This window comes from Etheostoma cragini, chromosome 4 (assembly GCF_013103735.1).
Source record: "Etheostoma cragini isolate CJK2018 chromosome 4, CSU_Ecrag_1.0, whole genome shotgun sequence".
In the NCBI taxonomy this organism is placed as follows: domain Eukaryota; kingdom Metazoa; phylum Chordata; class Actinopteri; order Perciformes; family Percidae; genus Etheostoma; species Etheostoma cragini.
Genome location: NC_048410.1, coordinates 18,123,776 through 18,143,743, shown reverse-complemented (window position 1 = coordinate 18,143,743; position 19,968 = coordinate 18,123,776). Strand labels below are relative to the sequence as shown.

General features: G+C 39.5%; 1 protein-coding gene across 1 annotated transcript in view; it reads left to right on the top strand.

Annotated features, from left to right (window-relative positions):
* iars1 (isoleucyl-tRNA synthetase 1) overlaps positions 1 to 1,142 on the top strand; it is a 55,389-nt gene extending 54,247 nt beyond the window's left edge. The window contains exon 34 of the mRNA XM_034868896.1: positions 207 to 1,142. Within this exon, the coding sequence (XP_034724787.1) occupies positions 207 to 289 (83 nt within the window). The 3' untranslated portion in view covers positions 290 to 1,142. The remainder of the gene's footprint in view (positions 1 to 206) is intronic.
* The last annotated feature ends 18,826 nt before the right edge of the window (positions 1,143 to 19,968 follow it).

Sequence of the window (19,968 nt, the reverse complement as noted above, 5' to 3'; positions counted from 1 at the left end):
CCGCTTAGCTGTGCTACCACGGTCCTTACAGCCTTGGACCCCTAATTATGAACCCTAAAATGAGCATAATATGGGCGCTTTAAGATCTTTGCAGGGTTTAAAAAAAGTGATTTTTTGTGATAGCTTAAATGTTTTTCCGCATTTAATTTTAGCCATAATCATAAACAAACATACGTTGTAACTGTTTGTTTGTCTCTGCTTTTCAGAGCTGCCAGCTGATTCATCCGTAAAATCCTTAGACACCAAAACTCTGTTCGTGAGAGTTCTTCCAACAACTGCCGAAGCATAAATCCAGAGAAGACATCTTTTGGAACATTTGTCTTAGATGCCTCACAGATTCTCTGAATAACGTTTTTTACCAGTAAAATCCCACCAATAACCCCTTTGATGCACAAAATGAGTCTGCCGAAAGAGTTCTTGAGATTTGCATTGCAATGCATTCCAAGATGTGAGGATATCTCCTATTATTCATCATATTTAGCCAAGACCTACAGTATGTTATCTCAGATGCAGTTTCTTTCTCTTGTACTGTCTTTAATTTGTTACCAATTATAAGGGACGTTTCCTAAGAAACCATGGTGTGTTGCCGGGCTATATATATTCTGGAAGGGGAAGAAATTTACATAATGTCTACACTAGAAAGTTGATGCGCTTCAAGCACAGAATGATTGTTCATACACAGCAGCTGAATAGACGCAGCTGATAGATGTGTGAGTGTGCTCATGGAAATTGAGAATTGTCTGAAGGAGGGAAAGAAATGTCAGTGTAAAGATTGCAGGGACCTGTTTAGCCGACAATATTACCAATGGATTTTTTGTCTTTATGCTAATGACAAAAATTATGCAAGCTACGTCTGTTCAAGGCCTACTTGAGGTGAGCTTAGTCCAGAGTAATTATTGCTGTGGCTCATAATCGGGGAACCAATTTGGCCTATTGTGCTTACACACAATTTTGAATTTCACAGATAAACCTGCTCTGTTCATTGCATTGAGGATTTGACTATTGTAAAGGCATTTAAAGGGTGAAATGAATTTCTGGGCTGCTGTACCTTAAGGACAAAAAGGTTCTCTAATAAAAAGAGAAACAAATATATAATGAACTGTATTGAGTGGCAAATGGATTAAATCAAAGGTGACTAATAATCAACATGTTTTTGTCTTACTGCTCACTCAAACCTCTGTTTGACATGGGCCACATCAAGTCAGCGACTGGCTTAGCTGCAGATGTGAAACCATGTGTTTGTTCATCTGCTTGCCTGAGCCATTTTGACTGACTTGTGGTACTTCATCTGCAAAGTCAAGGAACAAATAAAACAAGGTGGTTAAATGAATTTAAATGAATAGTTTGACAATATGGTAAGTATGATTATTCGCTTTCTTGCAGAGTGTTAGAAGAGAAGAACAATACCGGTCTCAATCTGCAGAGTGGTGTCCATCTTCTCATCAAAGTTGGTTAAAAAGTGAAAAAGCGTATTTTCCAATATGTCCAACCATCCCTTCAAAATAATGTGTTTAGTACAACTTAACAGCTAAGAAAGGTAACAGCCAGTTTTTCCTTTGTAAAATAATTTAGACTTGTCAAAATTTATGTTGAAAAAGAACCTAATCTGAGAAGATGAACTGTTGTTTACCGGTAGAAAAGAGGGCACTTGACAGTATGTACTGGTCCTAGGGTTTCCTGCTTTCTGAATTAATTGGCCTCAACAAAGCAGCAAATCAATATTTACCCAATGTAAAATATTGGGCTCCAATGGCTAGAAACACCACATGATGGTACCATTCTCCCTAACTAGAGGCATTTTTGAGAAACCATTATACAGTTGCTTTTAACTAGCTTATTCTAAGTGATCTAAGGATTTTTAGTTTCAAATGATAGTGTCATACACACGCCAGTACTCTTTCTAGTTTGAGGTTTGAGTGATGAAAAGCTACTGTTTCATAATATGGTCCGGCTGCGTCTGACCCAGTAACAAGCTGGCCATGGATAAAAAAATGAATAATCCAGGGTCATTCAGCTCCATTTGTTGTAACAGTGCCTCAGTTCTAGTTTTTAGCTGTAACAGCATGTTTTAACAAGGGATTCACTGTAGACATGATTTGAATTGAGTCACTTAAAACTTTAAAAATGTTAACAGAACTTTTGACCATAGACAAGAATACAGAGGTTTGGTGGTGTGGCCAAGTTAGTGATTCATTCTCTGTGTTTTGATTAATGAAGGGGGGGCAGCTTGTCGGCAGTTCAGGTAACTCTCAGTTGGGGGCGCTGCTGCTGCAGTTCCTCTCTTCTCCTTAGATCTTTACAGCACAATTCCCTACTAATTTGCATAACACATAATACACTATTAATGATATAACATACAACTATTGTTCATTTGCTTACTGCAGGCTGCTACACCCTTAGCCCCAGCACAATAATACATTCAAACTGCTCCTCCCCTCAGTATTGTGATTGATAATACTGTGGAGTAAAAGTGTAGTCTCCCACACACTTACTCGGTGTCACTTCAGTGTGATGCCCTTATTTATAACTCCCGCCCTTCCCTCACCCTGGGCAGCACAGCATGCTGCTTCACTGGTTAAATATTAAGCACACAGCTCTTGTCTCATCCTCCTGTCATCCGTCTCGTTCCCATCTGTTCTTGCTGCTCAATTTGTGCTCCTACCCACCCTGGCCGGGGTAAGAGAGCAGGTCAGCGACCCATCTGCTGATAGACATCACAGAAATACAGTATTCAGTATGGGTGAAGTGAACATGAACCCTGCCATTTGTCTTTAATAATGGACAACAAAACTCATTACAGTAAGCTGCAGTGACAGCCGGCAAAGAACAAAAGTTTTGCCGTAAAGACAGGTGTGGTTTCAGGAATGCATAGCCCAGTAAGGGCCATTTCCAACCAACTCACACTGGCAACACGTGTGCTATGTAATGGAAATTTCTAAATCTCTGCCAGTAAATCAATTTTCAGCGCTCTGCGTGTTGCCCACTGCAGAATGACCTAAGCAAATACTACCTCAAACAAGCAAGCACAATAGGTAAGAGAGTGAAAAAATAGACGTGTATGATATTTTGGTTGTAAAAGGTCTGTGATCTGACAGGAATTAACCTGACACCCAATGCCGTGCAGCTATAACCATTTGTGGCATTATACAATAGCAAAGGGGGAATAAACACCCAAGCTTGGTTTCGCCAGCTTTTAATGAGCCAGCTGTCTCTATAAGGCTGTCTCGCATTTATAATGGCTGTCAAAGTGAAGTTTGGAGGATGTACATTTATTACCGTACACGATACGGGGCACGCTGGTAGCTCACCTGGTTGAGCACGCGCCCTACATATCAAGGCTGTAGTCCTTACTGCAGTGGCCTTGGTTCAAGTTCAATCCGTGGCCCTTTGCTGCATGTGGTCCCCCTCTCTCTACCCCCTTTAATGTCTACAGCTGTCCTATCAGTTAAAGACAAAAAAAGGTCCCAAAAATAATACTATACCCTATGAATCTGTCTTTGAAAGTGTAATATTGACATCTGCAGACTGCAGTGCTTTTCTCTTTTAACAGCTTGTTAGCCATGATGTCCACATTGCCCAGAATTTTTCTCTGACCAGGGGGCCCACATAATGTGACCCCTGTGCCAGATAAAATGCCAAAAGTGACATATTGTTGTTGTTTTTTCTTGTACTACACATTAGAGGCTTATTTGTCCAATAAATTGGACAGTGCGGCATAAGCGTATTGCAGATTTACTAGCCTGTCTGTTTCAGCATATATTTTGGCTGAGTAAGAAGACAATACCGAATTAGGTCATTACAAAGACAGTTCCGCCATGCATAGGAAAGCAATGTCAAGCTTATTTTTTAACTGTAAAATGTTGACATTGCGGTCACAATGGTTTACAGTAAGTAATTTAAGGGATCCATTATGAAAATAAGTGTTAGGTAAAAAAATAAAACAAAAATAGCCAATATATCCAGCTTTAAAGGTACTTTAGGATTTTACAAATATGGATTTTATGGGTACTCTTAATTTATCTTTATTAATCTTCTAATGCGTGTTTTAATCTTGCATTCATCCCAACAACTGCACGAAGATATTTCTTCTTCTTCTTCTTCTTCTTCTTCTTCTTCTAACTCCGATGTTGTTGTCAAAGTGTTGCTTGAAGTTCTTGTTGAGAAAACGAAATGCTAGCAATAGCTTATATCTTCACGTTAATGTATAATACTATGCGGGCGGCAGTTATTGTTGTTATAAGGCGTGTGAATGGATAAAGCAGTTTTTTGGAATTCACTATCAGACACCTACACTGCAATAAGTTAGCTAACGCTACAGCGGAGATAGGTGTAGCAATGTGAGACTAATGCTAATGCACGTGTGGCAAGCTAATGTTAACTCTTAGCTTCTTAAAAGGAAATTGGGAATATCGTTTTAAATGTAAGGGAATTAACGTAAGATAAGCCACTTATGTTAATTTAACTATCCTTCGCTGAAGTAGTTGTACTGTTTAAGGCTGGTTTAGAGCACGTGCCTAAGTTTTTTTTGTGTGCCTAAGTTAAAGTCAGTTGTCAACGCGATGTAATGATGATGTAAGTTACAGGTCACGTTATGTTTGCCTCCGTAAAAACCGAATTCATAGCCCTCCTTTAATAACATCACTGGTTAGAAGCTTCTCGGAAAAAGAGGATTCAGTCAAGAAAATATTGCGCAACAATGGTGCTCCTCGCCTTACAGTAGCCTATAAGCTGTAGCCTACTGAACGAGCTACGAGCACCACCGTGTTTCTGCTACGGCTCGCTTTCCGTTATCTCCTGATCTTCTAAATGCGGCATCTATCTTAATCCTGATGCGCCTGCTGCTGCTCTTCCTCTCCCTCATGGAACAGCAGAAACAGGTAGGACACGCTTTCGATTTGGGAAAAGATCACCCACATATCCAAAATAGCGTGGGTGGGATATTCCTTTATATTCTAGTTTCTGCTTTTTGTTTTTTAGTTTGTCCATGTACTGGTTGTTAGGTAGGAAACTGCTGTCAGATGAGGAGTCGGTGATAATTGCCCTGGCATCCGTAGTGAGATGCGCCTGCAGCAATGACACACTGTTGCTACCCATTCTGTCTGCTGTCGTTGCCACAGAAACGTGCTATCTGCCGCAGGTATGCAGTGGAACATTAGGGATGGATGCAAGTTACATCATGCAAACAATTACTTTTTTACTTTACACTTCTCTGTAGGGATGAATGCTGCAGATGCAACATGGTGCATCTTCTTTCTTTATGTTACAGAGTTTGAAGACATAATGAGTGGTTGATGATATAATAGGGTGACCTATTTTCAGTTCATACTTTCCACTTGGATCAGTAGAGTTCAGTTAGTCAGTAGCCTCGGTGTGTGCCTCTTATGTATTTGACTGCTTATGTAAATTTCATCTGTAGCATGATTAAACACTGTTACTGTAAATAGGAGAGCTGCTAGAGTTAACAGGTAAATTACTCGTCCCTCATTGTACTTAACTGAAAAGTCAGATAGTTGTGTGACATCATGAAACCACAGTGGAGTGTCGCCATGCATTAATATCAATACACTTATAATAACACTTTTGGAAAATGTTTATAAAGGCTATGACACATGCATATATGGACACCATGCATAAAAGGGTAAAGCCCAAAAGACACCGCCTGCTCTACCTGTGCGTGATGGCTACCTCGCTGAACTACCGCGGCTCGTGTATGGTGTCCACACAGAGAGTGTTGCTGCTGCCAGCCCCATCTTTCTCCACTGAGTTTTACTGTTGATAATGACCATCAATGGTAGATTGGTTAATTTAAGCCAATGACTGCACATGGGTTACATGGCTGCTTAACATGTTAACATGCCGTTGTTGCACACGCGCAACTCAGGTAGGTGGTGTAGCCCTGGCTAGGCATTTTCATGAATTTAAAGGAGAATTCCGGTTGATTTCAACACGTAGCTCTGTTGTTGGTAAATTTAGAGTGCTGTCAGTAGCAAGAAAAATGAAAACAATCGGTGCTGTCTACACCGTGTTATCATCCTGCTAAAATTAGCACCCAACAGGCTTAAACAGGGCAAGGTTTAAACGTGTTTTTAATTCAATTCAATTTTTTTCAATTCAATTTTATTTATAGTATCAATTCATAACAAGAGTTATCTCAAGACACTTTACAGATAGACCACACTCCAGAATTTACAAGGACCCAACAGTTCTAGTAGTCTCCTCCAGAGCAAGCAACAGTGCAACACTTTTAGCTTCTAAACATGTTCCAAATGTCATTACAATTGCTAACCCATGTACATTGATTATTTCTGAGGGAACACAGCGGTTCTGACTGCAGTAGATGTAACAAAAACTAGTCGATTGTCGAACTCATACAATCCAATATTCCAACGATCATTTTTTTCCACAATAAAACAATTTGCCATTGTTATGTAATGACTATGTAGAAACAGGCTGTGACCTGACACCACAGTGGAGCCACGAGAGCTTCAGTTCAAGAGTTCAAGAGCTATTGAGCATGTGCATAGGTAAATAAGCAACAGTGGGTTCCTGAACTTTTGACCTGGTGCAGCCGGCCACACCCACTCTCTTGACTCGACTACGGTGTCAGTTTACAGCCTGTTTTTGGATTGTCTTTACTAAGGATATAACTATCGTGCTGGCCACTCCATAACATCAATCTTGTGCATCTGGAGCCAAGACTTTGCTTGCTTACTGGTGGGTTTTGGGTCATTTCTTGTTGAAGGACCCATTTAGTCTAAGTATTTTGATGTATTGAAACAGATCCATGATCCCTGGTATGCGATAAATAGACCCAACACCACGGTATGAGAAACATCCTCATAACATGATTTTTGCACCACCATACTTTACTGTCTTCACAGCGTACTGTGCCTTGAAATCAGTGCATGGGGGTTGTCGGACAAACTGTCTCTAGTCCCTATAGACCCAAAAAGAACAAGTTTGCTCTCATCAGTCGACACAATGTTGCGCCACAAATTTCAACCTATTTAGTATGTGTCTTTTTTTTAATCAATTGGACTTTACGGGGGCTTCTAGCTGATAGCTTTGCTTAACATAGCCTTCTTCTGATCGTAACAGTACTCACAGGAAACTTTAAGTCTTCTTTGATTTTCCTGGAGCTGATCAGTGGTTGAGCCTTTGCCATTTTGGCTATTGTTCAATACATTAAAATGGTAGGTGACCGTTCTTCCCGACGTCGTTCAGGCTTTGGATGCCATTTCAATGCACTTCTTTATATGTTTTCCCCTCTTCAGTCAACTTTTTAATCAAAGTCTGCTTTTCCTCAGAGCAATGTCTGGAATGACCCATTTTGCTTAGTACTTCAAGTATATAAGTATTTTAGTGTGTAAGGCACTGTACCCAGCATTCACAACGCTAGCTTCCTTCCTTAAATATTGACACCAATTTTTTCAAAGAGTCAATCACCTCACTTACTGAACGCAGCGCTTCCATTATTGTGAACATGCCCCTTTAAATTACAGATTCACTTACACACAATGAGCAGCATGTATGTAATGACTGTTTAGTTTGTTGGTTTTCTTTGACTCTACAACACTTGAAAGTAAATTATTTGTCGTGTAGAAATATCACTTCTACCAAAAAATATGATGGTTATGATGTTGGACTGTTATTATTTTGAACACAACTGTATATAGTGTGTACCGTATAGACCTCACTGTTGGGAGAAGGTAGGTTATGGGGAAACAAAACATGGTTTTGACTCAAAGCAACACTAGAGAACTTTTTCTGCTACGGTCCCTCTACAGGATGGAAGCAGAATTTTCCCAGTTTGTCTTATTGGATCCGCTACCCGATCTGGCAAACTTGCATAGTGCGCTTATAGCCGGTAGAGAGCCGCAGAGCGAATGTACAAGTGCTGAAATGATTTTGGAAACATTATTTTAAGGTACAAAAAGTTCTTTAGTGCAGCTTTAAAGGTGCTCTAAGCAATGTTGGGTAACGGCACTTCTTGTTGATATTCGAAATATTTTCAATGAAAACAAGCCCCTCCCTCCTCGTTATCCCCTCCCCTCTCTCTCCTCTCCACGCTTCTGCGTACTAAACCCCCAACCCCTACCTCCAAATCCTTCTTGACGTTATTGGCTCGACACTGGAACGCTGTTTGTGTATCTTTCGAGGTGCAGGTTGGCCAGATTGTTTTTGTTGGCGTGTGTGGAGTCTAGGCTTTCTACAAAGACCACGTTTTTGTACGGCCTGTTCAGGGAATAGGCAGCTCACGGATAGTGAGGAGATGTTTGCTGTATGTGACAAAAAATGTGGTTACCTAAAAGATGCACAACGTCGCTTAGAGCATCTTTAAATAGCGATAAAGCCCTAAAGATAAAATATTCACTCAAGTAGAATTACATACACAAGGAATTAGACTTCGGTAGGTGTTAACTATCTATACATTCAACTAATAGACATGTTCCCTACCAAAGCAGGAGTGTTTACCTTAGGGCTGTTAGATTTGGAGAAAAAGTCATATTGTGATTGCGATCAACAATACTGTGATTGCGATATATTTGGGATCATGAGTCTACTTACTTGATTAGAAAGGAAAAAGCACAAAAATACAAACATTTGGAAAGGTGTTGGCTAATTCTCAACTTGAACATACAAACAAGTACAAACATGTGCCCAACATTTTCAAATAACCTAGTCCTTTATAAAATTGAATAACAACAAAACTATAGACATTTTTGCTTTGCAAAACAGTAGAAATGAAACAAATCCAACAATACATGAGAAAAATACTAATTCTTATTAAAAGGATGCATTTTCTTTGCCTATATAAGCAATGACATTTAAGATTGGTGATATAATAACTAGTGATTAGGTTACAAGATGAAAGTTCTTAGCCTCCAGAGGACTAAGTCTAAAGCAGGGCCATATTTGGGTTATTATAAGAATGCCAAAGGACAGTTGATTGAAGATAGTTATCTTGTCTGCAGAATATGCAGAAAAAACGTTGCCGCTAATGGCATTGAACACACTTTTAAAAATACCACCATAATACCGAAAACCATGATAATTTTGGTCACTGTAACCGTAAGGTTAACTTTTCATAGCATTACATCCCTACTTCTACACTTCTGATACTCGCGTGACCACTCACGCAATTGGCGCGCCTAGTAATTAATAGAGAGCGATGCAAGCGGGAAGGTAGGGGGCCGCGGGCAGTCACAACCCCGTAAAATTGTTTTTAAAGTGGCCCAAGATGTAATCAGGGATACCATCGTTGTGTACCTGTCTTTTTGGCTGACATTAACTATATACAGTTTACCCTGTAAATCATAAGTTATAAATTTAAACCATGTGAGTAGTATGCTTATGATAATTGTTGTAGACTTTCTGATGACAGCTAACTTAACACCTCTGGGGTTAAAAGAACCCCTGGCATTTACCTTTTATTATGAGAAATGAATTTCAGGCACTACTGTACAGTAGGTGTAACTGTCACCAGTTGTGAGTCAGTAGTGTGCAAGGTTAAACGTTACAGTTGTCAGCAGTCATAGTGTCCAAGGTTAACCAATATAAATCCAGATGGCATACTCCACATGAATGACACTTACCGTAAAACGACATGACAAATACACCTTTAGGCTTCCAAGTATTTCTTTTGCTCTTCATCTTTACAAGCAAACGTCCTTTTTCTTGTAAAGATGGCACGTGTTTAAATTTAACAAAACTCTACCAAGGTGAACAGAAAGTAAAAGTAGTTAGAGAATGGATTCTTAGTCATACTATCTAACGTCATAATAAAGATCTGTCTGTCTGTTCTACCTTTAACAGAGTGTCTAGTAGTTATGGTGGGCTGGTAGATCCCCCGTCTCTCTACTTTCCTAATTAGATAAGAATGAACTTTTTTGTTGTTATCATTTTCAGTAGAAATATTGCCATGAGATTTGGAGACACAGCCTTTCTGCCACACACAGCTTTACAGTGGAGGGGGTTGGGTCCAACCCTGTGAACAATGTGACCGGTTTTAGACAAGCCTTTTCTTTTACACATTACGGTATTTAAACCACTTATTTTGAATTGAGAAGAAAGGTTCTGCATAGTTGTCTCCTAATGTACTATAGTTACTGCACTTCCAAATATTTATTTAAGAGGCCTGTTTTTTTTGACACTGTGAGTTAATAATGATTACATTAGGGCTGCACTATCATTTTTTTATCGTCATTGCAATATCAACTTATCAATATAAACATCTCAAAAGGCTGCAATGTATCGCAATGGACACTCACAGGTTTTGTGTTAGTTGAAAGAAGAAAGAAAGAATATCAGTAGACAACTGCACATTAGAATGTAACTGTCTTTCTCATTTTAAGTGATTTGTTTTAATGTTCAATAGAAGAATGTTGGAAATTATTTACTTTCATTAGTTTTAAACTCAACAAGCTGAACATGAAAGCAACAGAAATGCAGAACTGAGTACACTTCAATATTGGTGGATTTATCGCAAGCCAAATCGTTATCGCAAGATTCAACAACGTTACATCATATATCCCTCATACAGTGCAGCCCTTTTGTACATTATGACTTTCCTTGCAACATAGTAGAGGTGACATCTTATTATATGAGGCTCCTGTCTAACAGAGGTAGTGTACTTCCCAAATGAGAGGTCGGTTGAGCGATTGTTCCAGCTGTAGAAATTTGGCCAAAAGTAGACAGTCTTGTCAATTCAGCATTTAAGTAAAACTAAAAAAATCCAATTTCATTATGTTTACACAAGAATACGCACATGAAATACTGAATTAGCTAATAAAATCATGAATTCTAATGAGCCATTAAGGATGTTTAATTACTGCCGCTGATTCAGTGTTCCTTCTGTCTGTCATTTGCATACCATGGCACAGTGGTAGAATTGATTTAACCATGACCAATTCTCACTTTACAGTCAAAAACACTATTGCATTCATTATGGTCCTCACAGCATCTCTGGACAGATGGATGAAAAATCAATCTCTCATTATGTTTGTTGTGTTTGTGTGTGTGTGTGTGTGTGTGTGTGTGTGTGTTCTCTCTCCACTTCATCCTCCTCCTCTCTCCATATGGCTCTGTAGCTTGATTGAATGCATGTTTGCCATGGTGTAAACTCAATGATAAATGGCATCATTGTTTTGGATGTTTAGTAAAAAAAACTTAAGATCACAGCTATTCCACATCTGTTTCTAAATCTTGTTAGTGTTTGGTTGTTATGGTTGATTTTTTTTTATACTTCTAAGGTATGTACATGTCAGTTTCCTCTTTGTATTTTATAAAAGCATCTTTAAAAATGGTTCTCGTAATGGAATGCGTGTACTGCAAATAGTGTTTTTCTAGTCTTGACAGCCACTTAATGTGCTTTACCCATCAGGCATTCACCCCATTCACATAAACATTCATACACTGCCACCTGCTTCATCAAAAAAACATTCACTCAGATTTACACACTGATAGCGCAGCATCGGGAATAGGGCTGCACAATTAATTGAATTTTAATCACGATCATGATCAAATTTGCCCGATCGAGCGATATTTTAAATGCGTCATTTTGTCCATAGAACACTCCGTCAGACATTTAAGTGGCACCGTAATGAGGAACGGGAATCCTTGTTGATATTTTGTCCGGCAGATAACGGGCATATAACATCAACATAGAAGGAATGTAGCATAATATGGATGTGAAAGCACTTATAAATAGCCTATGATAATTATTTGTGATCTCAATAATCATGAACATAATGTTGGCCATAATCATGCAGCCCTAATCGGGAACAATCAGAGATTCATTATTTTTCCCAGGGACACTTCAACATGTAGACTGCAGGGGCCAGGGATCAAACCCCCCGACCTCCCAATTGGTATGCAACTGGTCTCTTACCGCCCTACTTTAATGCAACGGATAGGATACACAGAAATAGCTTCTGTCTCTTATTCTGTATTTGTCAAACTTGATATTAAGGACTTTCTCAACTACAATCAGACACTGTCTTCACTGGATACATGCAGCCTTCATCCTGTGAAGGATGAACACACCAACGCCTAACAACTGTTATGTGTTTGGTTTACCATTTTGATGTTAGCAGTACGGCCTCTAAAATATGTGGCTGCTCGACCTTTAAATTGACTTCAGTTATGATAACAGCCATCTAGAAAAACTGATGTTTCTTGCAAACAGTGCCCTTCAAGTGTTGCTACCAGATTGCACTCTACCCTTAAATAAACAGCCACATTTTAATTAGCTTTTATTACCTAATTCAGCTTTTTGCTACTGTTTACCTTATTGTTTAAGGAAGGTCTAATTAGCCTATTGTTGGCCATGCTGTGTCAACTTGCCTGATTTCTGAGTCTTGGCAAAAGACGACTTTCAGCACTTGCAGTTAAATAATCTAGACTCCTGGGTAAACTGCACATTAGAGAGCTTACAGTGGGCTGTGTGAATTGAGTGCATTCAGGTTAAACCTTTTGCTCAACAAAGCCTCTAGTAAGACTAACGGATTTCATTTTCAAGGAATTGAGCTTTAAAACAAGGTAAGGGACAAACTTGTAGATAACTATCTTGCAATTAAATAGAAATCCTTATCCTCGTCTATATATGACTTTCAATTGCTCTTAGTGTCATACATTTCTGTATATGTTTTATACATGCATTGTTTTGGGGATTTTTCATACTCCAAGGCTTAAAATTCCTGCCATGAATGAGGCACAGCAGGTACCTTCTAAATTCCTGCATGCTTGTGCGGCATAAAAAAGAGTGAGACATTTTTTAGTTGCAGTGTGGGACAGCACCTTATGTTTGTGAAAGGGGTAGCTAATTGCTAACTGCTTAGTGGAAGAACAAATTGAATAACTCAAAATAGATGCAAGTCAGGGTCGTTACTACTTGTCTCCAAAGTTAGATTCTTATTAGCCCCATTTAAGGCAATTCAGCAGGACAGTAATCCTAAGGCTATGTTTATACTAGTTTATACTGTTTTTTATAGTCTAACAATAACATTTTCTTCACCTGACTTCAATCCAACAAAAAGGTTTATTTACAGAAGAACAGACTGAAATCAACCCTCAGCCAAAAAAGTAAAAAGGGAAGATATCTTCAGTACAGGCTTGGTATAGCATAATCAGGGAAGATACCAAGTGTTGCCTGATGTCTACACGTTGTACGTTTTGAGATAGGATTTTTAACCAACTATGCAGAGGCTGATTTTAAACTGAGATGATTAAGAACTGAGACAGCCCAACTCTAGGAGACTAGACTAGCGCCAGTGTATTGATTCCAATAAGAGAAGTGAATGTGAACACAGATTACGACCAAATCTTTTGCCCCATAGTTACCAAGGCAAATATTGGACTTATTTTTCTATAAGTCTCATATCTCCCCAACATTCTGAAACAAAATGGGATTTTTCAGTAGAACAAATCGGGAGAAAATGAACTTTGTTTGAGTCGTGTTTCTGTCTCAGTTACACACTCATTTGAGATTTGGCAACACAGATGAGCTAACTAATGTTCCTGAACGCTGTAACAAAACACATTTTCATGATGCTAAATATGGCTTTTAGATGCGTAAATATTTAATGTTTGCAAAAGAAAATAATAAATTATACAAATGTAACTTTTCAACTATTTACATGACCATTCACCACACTTTCAAACGAGGCCACGGCCATTCAAGTGTTACTGGTTTTATTATCATGTGCAGCTAATGCGGCATCTTAGATATAGAGAATCTTTGATTCAAAAGATTTGCAAACAAATACTAAATAGGATAAATTTATGTTAACTTGTTACTCTCCTAAATCTGGGAGGTTATGTAGTTATTCTGATGTTGATTTCAGCAACACCAAATACAATTTAATTTAATTTTAAATACACTTCCAAACTGTGATTGTGCACTGTGCTCATGGAGCAACATTTAACAGGCAAATGTAGATCCATTTTGAATCATGTGAAGTAAAGAAAAGTTATAAATCAGTCGATTTGGGGCAACCTGTAGCTCACCCAGTTAGAGCGTGCGCCCCATGTAGGCTGAGTCCTTGGCAGCAGCCTGAGTTCAAGTCCGACCTGTGGCCCTTTGCTGCGTGTCATCCCCCATCCCTCTCCCACCTTTCCTGTCGATCCACTGTCACTATCAAAAAAAAAAGGGAAAACCCCCCAAAAAACAAAAACAGTTTATTTGCATGTGATGCATTGGAAATATTGTCCCCTTAGATTACTCCGTCTTTCCCTGTCTATTCAGTTTTATTCAGCAATATAATGCCCAAGATGTATTGTTTATTAAGCAGCTCAGTCCTCTCAAATACCAAATTACATAAGTGATTGTCAACAGGGCTGGACTGGGGGAAAAAAAATCAGTCCTGGACGTTTGAGACCCAGACCAGCCCAACACAATCGGCCTTGCATCTCGCTCAACACATATACATACCAGCAGGGTTCAACATTAGCACCCCATTTTACCATTCCGCCAAATGCTGGTGAATGGTGCAAGTGGCTGGTAGACTTGCTTATCTCTCCAGCCAAGAAAAAGTAAAATGTTAACATTCACAAGCCATTTGGCTGGTGGACAAAATGTTAATTTTGAACCATGCATACCAGCCCCTAATACTCTCATTAAGCCGAATGGTAAGTAAGATAGTATGAAACTGGTACTGGCTACAGGTGAAAGGTGGAGTATTGCTGTCATCAGCATTTTGTACACAGCTTTTGTTAAAGTGGAATGTGGACAAATCTGAAATTGCGTGTTTGCAAGTGCATTGGCTTGCTAAATAAATAACTAACATTTGCTTAATTACAGCTAACTTGTCTTCTCTGGTAGACAAAGAGTGCTAAAATAATCGTTTGACATGCTTAGATCTCGTGTTTTTAGCTAGCTACCATCACTTTGGGGAGTTATTTTTGCCGTTGGGGGGGGCGTGACTTAAATGTGCTCTCTCTTTATAGGATGGAAGTGGGCCATAATGGGATGTGATTAGCTAGTGTTCAGATGAGAGACAAACCAATCATGTGATCTCTGTCCTCTCTGTGGGCCTGTCAGTCAAAGACCAAGGATGTAAATGGCCATTGTTCATATGAAAGACTCACAAGTGGGTCAATGATGTTCATGGGCCGATCAAACTGGAGCCCAGCGTATTAAGCCCACAAAAATAGACCGGCCCACCGGGAAATCCCCCGTTACTCCCAATGGCCAATCCATGCCTAATGGTCAATCAGTCATTTGATCGTTTGGCTTTTCAAGCTTCGGCCTCACTTCTACTAAAGTTCACTTGGCTGCTGCAGGACTACCAGTAAGAGGATGCATGATGATGGGTACCACTGTAAGCAGTTTACTGTAACATTCACGTCCCACCTTTGAGCATAACATTTTTTTTTTTTTTTTACTGCCTCTTGATATTTGAGTGCTTTTTGGCTGCAGGGATCAGATCATATGTCAAGACATCTCAGTGTCTGTGAGTTAGTTTTTTTGCACGTTTAGACACCTTTCCACCATACCAGGTCTACAGCCAATGGTAACAATTAAACCCACCTGAAGAGCAAAACAAACTGACATCTAAAATTACAAATAATTGACTCTAGGTTGGCTATTGCAGAGCTTTAACACAGTAAATGAACTGTGCAATCTTTGAAGTAGCTCGCTTCTGACAACTAGTCCAGTAAAACCTTGTTTTTGTTGTGAGGTGTTGCTATTAGACCCCTCCTGACAGATAAACTATTAGTGGGATTTGTTTGGACGTGAACAGTTACAGATGTTCCATGGGGTTGCCAGCAAGGCTGTATGTGGTGAAATCCAGTGTTTGCACAACTATCTTAATTTGTACTAGTTCACGTTGATTTCAAATGTAATCTTCCTGTAGTGAGAGAGAAGATGTAGCTTTGTCTCTGTTTAAAGTCACGCTGATGTGCTCCATCTCACTGTGGGGAGAGGTTTGAATATATGGAGGCAGGCCAGAGTAGGCATCTAAGTATAGTTGCGTGTGTGTGCGTGTCTGTGTGTGTGTTTGTGAATGTATCTGTGTTTGTGTGTGAAGGTTTTGGGGGTACTGACTATTTACAGTTCAGCCTGTGGGAGATGTCAAAGTCCAACAGAAAGGGCAGGGGGGGCATGGGAAGACCTCCACTCTGCCACATGTGTCGTTTTTTTCTGCTTGGACTTTAACCACACAGTGTGCGTGTGTGTGTGTGTGTGTGTGTGTGTGTGTGTGTGTGTGTGTGTGCGCGTGTGTGTGCGTGCACAAACACTGTTGTATCAAAGTTGCTGAAAATAGTCTCAGTGCATAAGTAAAAGAATATAACACTCTTAATCATGCACGCACAATTGTTCAGGGGAAATCTAACAAGATTATCCTTGTGTCTCCCCCCATAGCTGGTTGTTTACAAGGCCAAATACTTTCTCTTCAACTAATAGGGATTCATTATTTTGAGAGTGGAAGAGAGAGAGCTAAAAAAAAGAAAACAAACAAATGGTGAAACAAACTTATACTTACTTTTAATTGAAGAATGATTCCAAACTCTGATTACTTTTTGAAATATGAATATCTTGAGATATTTTCAAATTAACAAGTTATCCTCCTTTGGCCACCCAGATAGCTCAGTTGGTAGAGCGGGCACCCATATCCACTATAGAGGTTTACTCCTCAACGCAGCAGGCCGGGGTTTGACTCTGACCTGCGGCCCTTTGCTGCGTGCCATTCTTCCTCTCTCTCCCCTTTAATGTCTTCAGCTGTCCTGTAAAAATTAAAGGCTGAAAATGCCCCAAAACAAATCTTAAAAAAACAAGTTATCCACCTTCAGATTCTTAAAAGCTCACTCAGTAATCTTTCTGAAAATGTAAATTACAGTTATTTTCCACACAAAATGATCCTAACACAATGTCCATTCACTGGCCTTTGGCAGTGCTTTTCATTTAATTTGCTCAGTTCTCATGAAGACGGCTTAGTATTATGAGATGTGGATAAAAGTTCCGGTAAGCGGTATGTTAAAATGAACTTTGTCAAACTATTACTTCCAAGGTCAATAATGAACTCTCAAACAGAACTGTAATTAAATAATTGAGTTAAGATTGAGTAGATGAAAAATAGGCTTTTTTTTGTCACTCTTAACTGATAATGAATACAATCCCTCTTAAAATGATACCCTGCCTACACATTTCTTCTCACTGGGCCTTTAAATGCCTGAACTCCCCCCTAGGCCGCAGAAATAGAAAAAATGAAGTTTCACTTTAGGGTCTGCTTGAGGCGCTGTGCTTGTTTAAACATCCTCAGCTTCCCAGCCCGACAATACTCTTCTGGCGACTGCCTTCCTCATGGGAGCAGGTGTTTACCTGCTATGCTCAAGGGAACCTAAACAGCTGTAGTGTTAGAGGTGGAAGCGGAGCCTAGCTCACATTCATTTCCCTTTCCTTTGTTTTTCTGCAGTCAAGCAACTTAAACCCCAAATGCTACATTCCTAACCATCCTTCTGTAAATACATGGTTGCCTGCAATCTCTCAAAAAAACATTTAAACAACAACCTACTATCTACTTTATACTTAGGAGCTTGTTAACCATTCACTTCCAATTGACTTCAACTTCAACTTTATTACTGTCATTGTGTACCATAGCTAATAAAACTAAATTAATCAGTTGTGTTTAAGTTGTATCATTAAACAGGTAACTCAAATTAAGCAATCTGAAATAGCCCCCAGGGCGCTCTTGCTGCATGTCTGTATTGACATCTCTGTGTCTCCTCTCTACTGCACTGCTTGACTAAGACTGAGTGTCAACCGAATCGTCAGAAATTCTGTAAAAAAAAAAAAAAGGGGTTTCCATCCAACGGCTTTAAAACCAATATGACTTGTGCTTAATGACGTCTTGTGCAGTTTGATGGTCAAATTGGTATATTGAGTTGATTTGACACATTTTATGGTGTTTCAATTCAATTTTGCACTGAATCACACAACATTCAAGCTGACGTTTGCAAACAAAGTTATGCCAGACAAAATGAACTTCGGCGTCTACCTACAAATGAGTAATATTGCACAAATTGTAATATCGCTTATGTGTCAGCTGATAGCGACATATGAAGCTAAAATAAGAAAACAATGACGCTATCAACTTTTGGCTATGATGATGTAGATGCAGATACACGTAAATGGCCGACAAAGGCGGCCAGTGGTGTGGGAACGAGAGATCGGGATTTAGAGACGCTTCGTTAAACCCAGAAACCCTTTGGTAGAAGCATTTTCAGATTTGACCTGTTGTGTAATTTTAATGGCCCCTCACTTGAACCAGAAATGCCATGGCCCTCCGGTTCCAACCGAGAAGCTTATTGTCATCGCGATCTATGCACAGAGTACAGCCTGGAGGGGTGAAACTTTTGGGGTCAGCATGCCCCCTTGTGTTTATGCTGTGTGCAATGCCATACAAACAAGGATGATGGGAAGTACCTTCCTGGAGTGGATGAGGTACATGAGATCTCGCTGCGTAAGTCCAGAGCGCACCTTGTGCCTCAGCTGTATGGCACAAAAGATGGTACTCATGTCCCAATTAGACCCTCTGCTGAAGGCTGCAGGGATTTTGTCTATAGAAGGTGCTGGCCATCAATCGTACTACAGGCTCTAGTAGACGATCGTTGCGTCGTGACGGACATTTGCGGTGGAACTCCAGGCAGTGTGCATTGGGTGCGTGGTTTTCACCACTTCTGACCCATACAGGTGCATCTGTTTAACCATAAAATTACCCGAAACTAAATCGCATTTCATTATTTATTTGGCAAATAACATTTCCTTCAGCATTTATTGCATAAGCCATACATAGATCATAGATCATCGCATAGTTTTCATAAAAACATGTGGGATGGAAAGAAATGGGCTGAATCCACCAACATTAAGAATAAAAGTATGTCTTTCATCTTATCCCTAGTCACGTTGTTTCCCTAGTATGAGGTGCGTTCATAGACAGTAAATCTCCCGAGATGGGCCAAAACGCGCCCGACCCGCCTCCGGGTGGTTTGCGGTGACGTTCCGCTCACCCTGGCCAGTCTGCGACTCAAACAAGCATGTGTTGCGAGACTTGTGTAATTCGTGTCTGTGCAGTAGACCAAAGAGAAATACATTTTAGAAGTCTTTGTGTGTTCAGCTCTCAGTACTTTTGTAGCATCTAATTGAATTTCTGTGGTTTGAAGATTAGTTTGTCCTTTGTGACCTGTTAGTTTGCACTTTCAAATATTTGCTTTATTTGACTGTTTAATGTTCACTTTAAACTGTATAGGAGTTGTGTTGAGTTACTGCTTATAAAACCCCAGCATTTCCTGATTATGCTGCTTCATTATACAAGCATTTAAATAACAAAATAGCTAAGAACTTTTGTTGTGAATCATTTTTAGGAAATTACTAGTGTTTATACACCGTTTTACATTAACTACTTTGACAACTAGTCACAGAAATGGATCAGCCCGCCGCATTTAAACGTTCTTGACTCAAGACAAGCGAGTTACAGTTAAAGACACACCTTCAGGTGGTTACACCTGGTATAATGGAGATGCAAATCCCTGCCATGCTGGGCTGGCACACTGAGTTAAAACCGAGTCAAGTCAAGCCAGAACATGTATGGAAAAGGAGCTCACTGTCTGTAACGCTCTCTTGCTCTATATTTGTGACTAATGTTTGATGACAGATAGTATAAGCGGATTTACATTTGCATTTTACTTACATTTTTGTCTCCAAAAAAGGAAACTAAAACCACAGAGAATGCAAACAAAGCATATACTCATCTTTTGCAGAACAAGAGGAATCCCTTTGGGTGCAAAGTTGATGACTTTCAATTGATCAGTATTTCTCCAAATTGACCGAAGGTTCTGGCTATGTGTATGTCAGTGAGTGCAATAATTATAAGAGGTCATGCTAGCATGTCCTATATACAGTGGGTACGGAAAGTATTCAGACCCCTTTAAATTTTTCACTCTTTGTTTCATTGCAGCCATTTTCCA